The sequence below is a fragment of the Mesitornis unicolor genome, unplaced genomic scaffold, assembly GCF_000695765.1.
Source record: "Mesitornis unicolor isolate BGI_N332 unplaced genomic scaffold, ASM69576v1 scaffold1130, whole genome shotgun sequence".
Classification (NCBI taxonomy): Eukaryota; Metazoa; Chordata; class Aves; order Mesitornithiformes; family Mesitornithidae; genus Mesitornis; species Mesitornis unicolor.
This window is the reverse complement of record NW_010160018.1, coordinates 17,949-30,128: the sequence shown is the minus strand read 5'-3', so window position 1 is coordinate 30,128 and position 12,180 is coordinate 17,949. Positions and strand designations below refer to the sequence as shown.

General features: G+C 39.2%; 1 protein-coding gene across 1 annotated transcript in view; it reads left to right on the top strand.

Annotated features, from left to right (window-relative positions):
• Nucleotides 1–377: 377 nt before the first annotated feature.
• Nucleotides 378–12,180, top strand: part of LOC104543749 (disco-interacting protein 2 homolog A-like) — a gene marked incomplete at both ends in the record, with an annotated part of 27,452 nt that continues 15,649 nt past the window's right edge. The window contains 3 exons of the mRNA XM_010188429.1: nt 378–420; nt 1,924–2,043; nt 7,349–7,594. Of these exons, the coding sequence (XP_010186731.1) occupies nt 378–420; nt 1,924–2,043; nt 7,349–7,594 (409 nt within the window). The remainder of the gene's footprint in view (nt 421–1,923; nt 2,044–7,348; nt 7,595–12,180) is intronic.

Sequence of the window (12,180 nt, the reverse complement as noted above, 5' to 3'; positions counted from 1 at the left end):
TGCTGAGGGTACATTCAATCCCCTCTTCAAGATCATATTAAAAAACCAAATCCAAATAAACTGGCAAGGTTGTGATTCTGAGTTTACGAGCAGAATTCACAAGCTGTTTTTGAAACGGAGAATTGAATAGTTGTCCCCAAGTAGCAGATGTTTATCCAATGCACTGGGACACAGCTGCCTTTGTAAAGTGTTCCATGCCAAGAATTCCTACAGGTTCACATCGATGTGCTGTTCTTTGCCATTTCATTGCCTTTCCTTCTCTGGGATGCTCAAAAATCTGTTCCGATTTTCATTAAAATATATACTGATTAGCTTTCCCCGGAGCTCTCTCTTCCTTTGTTGAAGCTAATTGGATCAGCATATTTAAAATAAATTAGGAAGAACCTTATGCCGAGGATGACCAAAGCAGGTTCAGGACTGGTACCAGAAATGGACCCTTTCTTTTTTTTTTTTTTTTTTTTTTTAATGTCTTCTTCTTCCCTTTGGGAATAAAAGAGACCATAAACTATGGAGCTTTACTTGTGGCTGTGTGTCACATGTCTTAAGTTTCATACCTGCAAGTCTATCAGCCTGTAATGTATTTGCAGCCTTAGATGGACACTTAGATGAAAGAATACATCCTTTTTTCAAATTTAAGAGTGTCGTTCTGTAATTCTTGTATAGCAGCTTCCACGTAGAAGAAATGTGGTAAGACAAATGCGTAATCACAGTACTTGCTTTTGGGCCTTTTGTAGCTGTGTGTAAGAATGTACTTGCTGTATTTGTTTCCCATGATTTTGAATCTTGGGTCGTAAGTTAAAGTAGAATTTTTGGGCTGCCTCATTTCTCCTTGACATCTGTTCACGTCTCATGAATTTTCTTTCTACATAAGTTCTAGCTTTTGACACCATTGAAATATATATGTCAAAGAAAAATCTGCTGAAGGCAGTTTAGAATTACTTGAATACATTCATTTTAATCTGCAGTATGATCTTGATTGAACACTAAATTCCTCTTTAATCTCACTTTTGGCTTAAAAGTAAGAAAGTTAAAACATATCCCATGAATATACAGGGGTAGTTTTTGCTTTCAGGCAAGTGAAAACAGTTTGTGTCTCTTCCCTAATTCTTCATATACATTTAGCTGTCTCCTCCTGTTTTTTCTTACTTGAATTCTTTTTTCTTGTATACTTCAAGTATACATTTTTCACTGCCTTTCCCATTGTGGAGTTTGAAGGATGAGGAGTTCAATGCAAATTTACAGCATCTGCATTGAAATTTCAATAAAAAATTAAAATAATGAAAATAGCTCAGAACTGATGTGCTAGATATTCTGTAACTTCATTATTCATGTTCAGTGTTTTCTTTCCTAAATGGTACTTTCAAAGCCTTTTCAGGGTGATTTCACAAGCAAAATATGTCAACTTGACCCTGCTTATATTCTCCCTTAACTTTTGAAACCATTGCTCCTGAGCTGAATTTGAGTGGAAGGCAGGTGTATTTATTCAGTCCTGCTAAACACCCTTGAAGGAGAAACAATTGACAGAGGTGTTACAGCTTCAAAATTGAAAACCACGTTGCTGTAGCTTAGCTTTGGACCTTTCTGCTCTCCAAGAAGTGCGGCTTCCTCTGAAGCAGGGAACCCACCACAAGGTCAAGCTTGATGGGGCTCTGAGCAACCTGATGTAGTTAAAGATGTCCCTGCTTTACCGCAAGGGGGTTGGATTAGATGACCTCTAAAGGTCCCTTCCAACCCAACGCACTTTGTGATTCTGCAAGCTGAGCAATGGGGCTGAACAGGACTGGAGCCATAACGGCCATCATACGCAATTCGGCTTTCGAATCTGAGCTGTGAAAGATGGCACTGATGCTTTCTGTGTTTTTAGAAAGAAATAATGATTAAACTTAATCTCTCAACCTAATTTTTTGTTTGTTTTCTATCTAGATGTCCACACGGAAGCAGTACAAGCAGCACTCGCAAAATACAAAGAGAGAAAAATGCCCATGCCTTCAAAAAGACGGTCTGTTCTTGTGCACTCTTCGGTAGAAACATACACACCTCCAGGTATCTATTGAGTTAACATATGTAAATCTTGCCAGGTAAACGTGATAGCGAAATATAGAGAGCAGATGCTTTGTTCTGCTAAGTTGTAAGTATGTTGCAATAAAGTGCTTCTGTATTCACGGCTGTGTTTCCTGATAATCAGGTGTTGGTTGGATTTGTTCTTTGATGTCTTTCCACAAGATTTTTAGTGTCTCATCTGGAGATACTGTAGCTGCTAAAGGTAGGCTTGAAAGCAATAATAGAGTGAGCAGTTGCCCTTCATGCATTAAGTATGTTCTCTTACGTAATGTCTCGCTTGGAAGGAGATAATCTTGGCAAGCATGTCAGAGCTGTAAATACCTTATTTCGTATTGCATAAGATTCTTTTTTAAGGGTTGAAGAAAATGCCAGAGCATGAAGTTGCTGCATTAGCTTGCAGAACTCTCATCAGATGGCTTCAACTGTGACCAATTTAAAACATTCAGAAAATTATATGCTGTAATTGTTCAGATAGTTTAGGGAAAAAAATAATCTTCCTGTTGTCTCACAATGAATTCACTAGAGGTTAAGAAAATCTTTGTCCAGATAACATGTTGTGCTAGCAAGCCAAGTGTTTTGGAAACAGTGTCTTGTATACAAAGAGGAATTTCCCTAAACTCTTAAGTTTTGAGTGATGTGCTCTTATCTTTTCTAATGTGGGTCCGGGAGTAGAAGCACACTGACCTCTAGTGCCCTTCTCCATCAATTCTGTTTCTTATCCCCCTTTTGTAAAAGAGCAGGTCTGATGTACAGCTCTCTTCTTGGGCTATATTCCTTCTTTCTTTTCTTGCCACTTAAAGGAAATTCCACTTTTCTTTGCTAGTCACACACTATTGTGTATTATTTTTGTGGGTTCACTGGTTATTCTGTAGTCTTATATATGGTCTTTCTTCACCTTTATGTTTTTGCCTATAAGATATATTAAGTTATCATGCATTTTGATTAGCTTATTCTTCTAGGACTTCATGCTCTTGAGTTTTCTTCCATACATGTTGGTTAGATATGTGAAAGTTGTCGTGACTTGCATAACGTGAAATCCTGGAGAAAATTTCAGTATAGTGACCATCTGTATACTGAGGCTCTGGGAGAGAGAGGCCCTGAGGTTTCTGTTTATAGCTCTTCAGAGCAATATTCCTTCTCACTCTCCAAAATAAACTCTGATAGAATAGTCAGCAGTGCATTTCATTTAGCAACACTCTGTCTTCTTCTGTCATTTCTCACAAATCACTATGTGCTTGGTGTGAGGTGTGTCACAACAAGAAAAGAACATGCCGCTGTTCTGTCTAAAATCTGGTGTACAAAAAATAGCTGGTATCCAGAAGCTCAGCTGAGAGTAGAGGACAGCTAGATTTTCCTGTCTCCCTTATCCTTTAAATCTGGAAGGAATCTCCTTGCAGGTTTTTTGGGTTTTGGGTGTTTGTTAGTTGGTTTTTTTTGAGAAAGAATGAAAATACCGTTATCTTCAGGACAGATTTGAAGCAGTGTCCTTGCAGTTACTGCTTTGTCCACTCTGCTCGAGTCAGGGCTTTGCATGCTGCTCTGAAGGAGCAAAGTCCTGCGGGAGTTGAGAGATGCTATAAAATAAAAAATTGAGAAGCTGTGGGTAATATGTTAGGTTATGTGGTAAAAGCTAGTCTGCATATATTCTCAGAAGCACAGAGTGGCAGGTGAGGGGCCCCAAATAATACCCTGCCCCAGCTGTTTCAGAGCCTGCCCCAGGAGCAATCAGCCTGTCACAGACCCATCTCCACAAGCTCAGAGCAGTACAGAGGGCAGCAGCGGGCAAGTTAAGGACTCGGGAGAAGGCCCATCTTGTCCCGGCCTCTCCCAGAGCTGTCCCTGGAGAGCCTCAGCCCTCATGTCCAGGCATGAAACCCATCAAGACCAGTCAACACTGGAGCACCTTCTGGGCTGAGTGAGGATGTCACAGAGGGGAATGGGACATGTTATGGGCAAAAGTGTTCTGGGACTGCATGATACTTGTTGAGGTGAGAAACCACAGACTAGGAAAGGGGTAGATTTAGGTGTATTGGGGAAGACAAGTATGGGGGAAATAGCAGGGTGAGGGATTGAAAAGGGCTGGTCGTGTATAAATGGTACTCTTGTCTGGCCATGGCCTACACCTGGTGCTGCAGTCTGTCTTCTTCTCTTGTCATACTTCATTTCTAACACCTCTCCTGGGTGAGGGACTCCATATTCTGTGTGTGTGGCGTGGTTGACTCAGTCTGCTTGTACGAACAAATAGAGCAGCCTTGAGCAACTGGGGAGACTGTCATTGAGGGACAGCTACTTGGCAGACCAATTGTGCGAGCCCAGCTGCTGGGAGGATCCGCATCGTATTTGTGTGTGCATCAGTGACCTGTGCTTCTGCATCCTGCCTGTGCTTCTGTGAGTGGTTTTGTGTGTTGGTGCTGCTGGAGAATGGAGTCTTCTAATGTGCTTGCCCAAGTGGTTGGCAGAGAAGACAAGTATACCCATGCTGGGCTCTAGCAGGTTACAGAAGCACCCGAACTAATATATTCTGAAAGAAGAGTTAAGTGTCTCTGGGATCCATCGTGCTGTTTCTAAGAGAAGGCGGCTTGCTTTGAGATACCTTTATCTCTATAAAAAAATGGGCCACTGGATTAATTCTGTATCATAGAAGATCAGGCCATTCAAAAAGTATTCTGAGGATTTGCTTCAGCTGTATAAATTCACAACAATAATTGTCTTTTTATGGGCCTGCCTTTATTTGCAAAATTAGCTCAGCGGGAAAGATCTGAAGTTGCAAAGAATCCAAGTAGCATTGAAGCATCTAGTTTTGTTGTATTGAGCCATTAAATCACTGCCCTGAAATCCTTGTGTTGGCAGAAGTTAATGCAATTAAAACCAGGCTTTCTTAATAACTGAAACGTTGTTACAAACGGTTGCCATCAGTCACCAGGAAGGAAGCATCACATTTTAGTCACAACGTTAAGTTCAAAGTCAACTCCTGACCAGCAGTAATGGCACTGCTTTAATCAGTCATCTTCCAAAAATTTTCATGTACTTTTGTTTTTGTCCCATCAAGTCTCTCATCCTTCCCATACGGATTTCACGTGATTAGAACTTGAGCTTCAGTCTTGATGCAAGTTGAGTCCAAAGGGTGGTGGTTTCTGTGGCTATCTTGGGTCAGCTCCCAGCCAGGAAGAGCTGCAAGCCAAGTACATAGCATTCTGCTCACAGCACTCTGAGAACCACTAATTAACTCTTGCGACTGCCCCAGAGCTGGTTATTGATGTTGCCTTGCTACTTTTGTAAATAAGTTTTGATATGAGAATGTTTTTATTAAGAATCCTTCATTTTTATAAACAATATTTTAAATCTAAGGCGTGTGTGTGTGTGTGTGTGTGTGTGTGTCGCCGCTTATGTAAGACATCTGAAGCTTAGAAATTTTAGAGAGACTTCATTAAACTTGGATCTGGATGAGGAGACGCTATCAGAGTATGTATTCGAGAAACCTGTTTTTTCCGTAGTTTTCTTTCTTACTCTGAAGTGATGATAGATCACTAATGTGGTGGGTTGGAGTTTTTTTTTTCCCCCAGAACCTGTCTGTTTGTAATCCTATCTCGTTCCATGTTCCTGGAATTGTTTATTTTTGCTTTCTGCCTAAAAGAAAGGGAAGGTTGCAAGCACTAAAGGGTAGGTTTGGCTCCTCTCCAGGAGCAGATGGAGTCAGCAGCCAAAAAGTAAAACCGTGGCAATAGACCAGAAAGATCATAGAAGGCATGCCCCCAGGAATGGGGATCCACCACAGCTGCATCTCCTCAAAGATCAATTGTTTGTGTGTTTTCATTCAAAATTGTCATGTTGGACTAGGGATGGTCGAGTGATAAGACAGCTCTGATTTTAACTTTGAAGATGCCATCGAGTTACTTAAACAGGCTTCTTAGGAAATTATTTCTGATTTTCGTGGTTTTAAACTGTTTAAAAACAATTATTATTCTGAAGCTATTGGAAATGCACATATTCTTGAAAAGCAGAAAATTAAACACGTGGTAACTGACATTTGTTGCCAAAGATGAGGAGGAGATTTTTAATGTGGCTTCAACAAAATTTATGTGGAATTGTATACAGCTGAATGTTCAGAGGAACTGAGGGGGAGCTGGAAAAGGCCAACATCGAGGTTGCAAAATTTCTGATTTAACCCACACCAGTATCACCCAGGATTTCTATTTCTGGAAGGGACCATAGTCATGAACTCCCTGTCTTTTTCAGAAGCTGTTTTTCAACTCTTGCTGACCTCTTAATTGGTCTGGCCATTATGTGTGACTTAAAATCACTCTTCACAAGCTATCTTGATGTGAACCTTATCGGTATATGGGCAACACATTGTGTTAGGAGCTTTCCTTTATTCCTGGGTAGGGGGCGTATAAAGGATCAAGTTCTTAAAATGCACCAGTGTCTTTAGGAGGGCAAGGTTTTTTTTATGTAACAAAAGTTTCTACTTTTCACTCAAAATCAACAGGCATGTATTTTCTTGATATTTAGAAAGACCTTTTTATTTGTTATTGAGTGGATAATAACTATGGAAAGATTGAGTGCCAAAGGGAAACTTCTGGGAAGTTGTAAAGAACTGAATGGTAATCAAAATAGGAGCCCTTTGTCAGACTTCTAACAGCAACAAATATACATCTAGAATGAAAAGATGCTTTACTGAGCATTTCTATGTAGTGCTCATTAATATCAGTTTGTGTGGTTAAAATACATGCTTTAAAATTTCTTTTAATTAGATTAATACAATTACTCTTTCATTGAACTTTATAGTACTGTGCTTTTTTGAATTAATTAGTTCTCAAAAAATTTGTCAAAAAATTGAAAAGTGAAGAATTCTCCTCATTCACAAACAAAACCCAAGAAACAAACCCAGCAAAAATGTAATAGAATTTATTTAGGTGGGATGAGATCAGATTTACCTGTTCAGAACAGAAGTATTATTTCAGTGGACTAGGTATGGTATGCTCACTGAGAACAGTTAGTGAAGGGACTGGGTACCTTAAATAAAACCCTTTTATGAGTCATTTCAAATGCAGGAGGTAAAGGAAACTTTGCTTCAAGTGTGTTCTAGCTATAATGTGCAGAAGTTATTGTATTAACCTAAAAAATGGCAATGAGCAGAGTTTGTGCATGTGAATATACCATTTGCTTAATACATGCATCTCATGTGTAGCACATGAGAACACTGCGTGAAGAACATGGAAAAACTTCATGTTCCCGTCTCTTGGGTCATTCCCACATTACATGCCTGTCATCGTTATTTTAATCACAGACACATCGTCAGCATCAGAAGATGAGGGCTCGTTACGTCGGCAAGGGCGGATCACCTCCACTCCGTTCCAGAGCCATTCCAACGTAGAGCCCTGGCTTAACCGGGTTATTCAGGGCTCCTCCACCTCATCCTCTGCATCCTCCACCTCATCTCATCCAGGAGGGAAACCTGCTGCTGCTTCCAATACTGCTACTGCCACCGCTGCTGCCACTGTGCTTGCAGATCTCATGGCACACACCCAGCTAGGTCAGTAAAGAACTGCCTGTGTGGTTGGAATAAAATCAAATTTAAAAGGCCCAAAGCAGGGCTAAACACAAAAGTCTTCACTGGAAGATATCTGTAAATAGCCTTAAAATGTGCGATCCGCAGACCAGGTATGTATGATACATATGCATTTAATTGAAACCAAACCAGTTGTTCATGAGATCTGAACGTGCATTCTTCTTGATAAGATGCCTGATTTATCAAGAAACTAAGGTTCAGTTTTACTGGATCTAAAAGCAGAATTTCAAAGGGATCATGTTTTTGGTGCATGCTTTCTGATCTGCATGTATTTACCCTAGACAATATCAGGTTATGGATTTAAAGGTGACTCAATCAGTAGACCCTCAAACAACTAGAAAAACATCCAGAATCTTCTGCAAGGTTATGAAATCAGAGGTACTGACAAAGCTAGATTCCAAGCTCAAATGTCATTATTTTTTCCCTTTAATTAAAATTTAAGTAATGAGAAGTTCTTTATTGTGAAACTAGAGTGAAAACGTACAAGTATGGGTAAGGCCAAATGTAAATGTGAGTTTTGTCTCTAATTCTTGAGGTCCAGAAATTCAGGTTACGTTTTTGTCCTACAATGAGCGCTAGTCCTGTGCTTTTGGGAGATCTGGTAGGAGGGGAAAAAGGCAGTCTCTTCCATCATGGAAGTAAAGTTTACTATGTTTTTGTTCACCGTAGTAAAGATTGACAGTGGATTTATGTGTGTGCAACAGGCTCGCACTAATGCTAAATGATGGGAAAGAACCTAGAGGAGAAATAACTTTGTATTTCAAATAATTTTTTCCCTATAATAATTTTAAAAATTAAATGAAGAATTATGTTTGTATTTCACCCTTGGGCTACAGCATGAAGTTCTTGTGCTTGTAGTAATATGCAATAGGCATCATGTGCATTGTTCATGGACGTTTCAAGTTTTGGCAGTTTCAGTGCTTTTTTTACCTGACTTGTTTGCTCTTCTGTGACTGCATGCCTGCATACACTGCACAGAGAGCTTTTTCTGTTTCCTTACAGAGAACAAGTTAGGTCACATGGGGTAAACACGTTGAAATGCTTTAAATTTAAACTGTGTATACAGGCTTCTGTATGCTTAGAGATGTCGATTAACAAGATAATTTAAAGCACAAATATATTTCTCAAATACCCATTCATTTGGCTGGTCTAGCTGTTACCTTCAGATTTTGCTGAAAGGCCAATGATGTATCCTTCAGACTTTCCTGTTGACATGATACAAACAGTTCACTTAGGCATGAGGCAGCTCTTTGAGAGAGCTTTCTTTCTCACTTCTTTGCCCTTTGCGTTCCTTCTGCCTCATAGTAAGTTTGGGGCATCTACCTTCATTTGTAGTAGCTATGGGCTTCAAAACACAGCCAATGCTTGTAGTTTGTGACTGGAAGTTTTACTTCTTCAGATTCCTAAAGCATATTATGAAACAGGGAAAGGAGTATGAGCAAGCTAGAGGCTCTCCAAAAGAGGATCCTCTGGATCTTCTGTGTGGATTGGGTGCTGACAGAAACAGGGGCTGACTCATTTTGCTGTGGTTGACAGCCCAGTTCTCACAGTGCAGGTGGTTTTCTGCAAGTGTAGCTGAGATGGAAAGAGGTAGCAGCTTGCTTGGCATTCTGGAAGACTCTTGTCAGAGAGTCTGGGAAGCGTTATCTATGTCTTTTCTACTTGCTTTTGCGCCCTCTGTTCTGTACAGCGATCTCTCTGTTGTGGAAGCTAAGTATGGAAAGGAATTCTGATATCTAAGTTTTTACAAGGCAAAACATGTTTCCCCAAGTCTGCTTAGTGCTCTTGCCTTAGAACGCCCCTGCGTGCTGGAATGCTGGACTTTGCTTGTGTCTGACAAAACTGTGGGCAGCACTTGGCTTTGTTCATTTTTATGCATTTTGTCAGTACTTCATTCATAAACATAGAAAGATTTGCCTCTTTGGTTAACTTTTGTGGCTTTATTGCTAGCAAAATTTTTCCTGCTAATACTAAACATACCCATCTTACTGCCTTTAAAGAAATGTGAAGTTTCATCTTCCCAATTCCAAACTTAATTACAACAAGAAATTTGTAATTATTTTTTTTCTTAGTGCGTGTAAGAATGATGGACTATGTCTACACTTCGCTTCGAGGGCATTCTGGATTTCACATTGTGGGTTTCTAGGAATCGTGTTTAAGTCCTTCCAACTAACAAATAAACATGGAAGGTTAGCCATTATTGTAAGTGCGATTGATGAAATTCTTAATGTAGCTGTAAAAACTTGCAAGATATGTGAAATGTAACATAGCATCCTGTTATGTCTCATGTCTCAGGCTATCTAATAATAACCTGATAAGACATACCAAATTGCACACCTAGCTTCCCAAAACTTATCCATCAGGAGTATTTAATCATCAAAATTGTATGCAAAATCATTACCTCATTACCAGTTCAAAGTCCAGCATTTAAGCAGCCAGGTGTTGGATTGCATGTAGTGGAGTAGTTTGAAATTTCATTAATGGGAAATAAATACACAATGATAGTGTCTGTCAGGAAGGAAGCTCAGGGGTCATTAAGAGCTGATCTGCTAAAAATGTTTAGAAAGGTAAAATTTCCAGTGCCTTTGACAAAAGATTAAATTACTTTTTGCATAAGAATAATCTTCCTCTTTTCTGCAATGCCTGCCAAATTCTATCCATTTTAATTTCTAGCTTGGTATCATTCGTCCATGTCCAGTACAACTCCATGGTGACATTTTTCATCTTTTATTGTAGTCTTCCTTGCTCACATGATAACTTAGTTCATACATTGCAAATATTTCGATTATAAATACTAGTATACTTTCAAAAAGGACCCCTTTGATTTTGTCTTAAAGCATAAGGGGTTGATAATTTTCTCAGTTATTATGCTGATATCAGCATTACAAAAGGCACCTGACATATTTGAAATACTATGCCTTGCTAAAATATTCTGTATTTTGGCTATGTACTGAATAACTATTCACAGTTTTGATAAGTTGGAGAATTTAAATTTAGCAGATTGTTCCCTTGCAGCTCATCTTCTCCAGCTTGCATTTTTAATGATGAGCTCATACTGCATTCCCAAGCAATAGTCTGCAGTGTTGGAAGTGCAAGGTTACCGTATTTCATAAAAGTCAGATAGGAATATGCATTCTTTTTAAGCTGTTTGTCTTTCACTTAGCAAAGCAAGAACAGCATCTATATATTGTTTTGGTGGGTTTTTTTGTTTTGGTGTAATATTTTCTTTAAAATTAATAAGACCAGCAGTGTGTCTAGATTTTTTTGAAGGTCATCATTGCAACTGTGGAGTATTTCCCAATTTAGCTCTTGTCAGACTACCTGGGAAAACTTATTATCATGGTATTTCACCCACTATCTATTTATTGAAAGATTTAAAATTACAATTCCTGTTCTTAAGGGGAATCAGCGTTAAAAGAATAGCTGTTTTGAACTGCTCTCGCTCTGTAAGCAATTTTATAGGAGCTGGGAGAGTAAAGTGTGTTAGAAACGGTTTCAAAGAATTTATTGAGGAGGAACTGCAAGAATTAAGTAGTGGCTTGTGGATCCTGTTTTGTGTTCTGGCAGGGATGGTGCAATTTTTTTTGTTTTATTTTTCCAATACAATTTAATAAGCTTCTTTTAAATGTCCATTTTTGGTTGAGTGGTTTCCTAGAGACAAAACGGCCATACACAGCCATCTCTAGGTCTGACCTGACCTCCTGCCAGGTGTAGAGACTTCTCTGAAGTGTCTCTTCACCCTGAGAATCTTCCTTAGAGACTGCTTTCTCATCTATGCCTAGTGTTTTGTTTTCTGTATCATATCCCATACGTTCTTTCTTGGGCCACTGCTCTCTTGCATTTATCTCTGTCTTCTAATCAGTAATGGAAAGGTACTTCAGTCTAACTCAAATTAACTTTATTCCTGGAGTGACAAGTCTGTTCAGACTCTTTTGACTGCTCAAAATGTCTTTCTCTCTGCTTTGCCACAGTATCTCTAGATGATACAGATTAATTTCATGGATTCTCATGGGCATATATTAATAAAATACCTGTATAATTAATGAAGCTAATGCGATTTTTATCTGAGCATAAATCCCAAAAATTGAACTCACTTCTTCTACATGCATAGAAGGAATCTTGCTTTCTTAAGGCAGAACTGGAAGAGAGTCAGTTCTCCGCTGTCTGTAAGATTAAATAGCTGTGGACAGCAGAGAAGTTGGTCTTAAAGACCCTTGCCATTTCCCTTCTATGGTGAGGGACATTGATTTTTGTGAAACTCAGCTCTGAGATGCTCATCAGATACGTTAATGCTGTGGATTAGCACCTCCATATATAGCTATTTTTTGTGGTTGTTTTCAGTTGGGAATGATTGTTAATGGGTTTTTTGTTTCTTTCCTGAGTATTCTCATTTTTTGTGTGATTTCTTTGAGCTGTTCCCAAGTACACAGCCCTTCCGTTCATGTTCCCAAATAGCTTCTTCCTTATGTTATTTTCTGAGCATCTAATTGCAGAGCTTTTGTATTTCAAATATCTGCCTTGTGCGTGTGGGCGGAAGGTTGCTTTTTTCC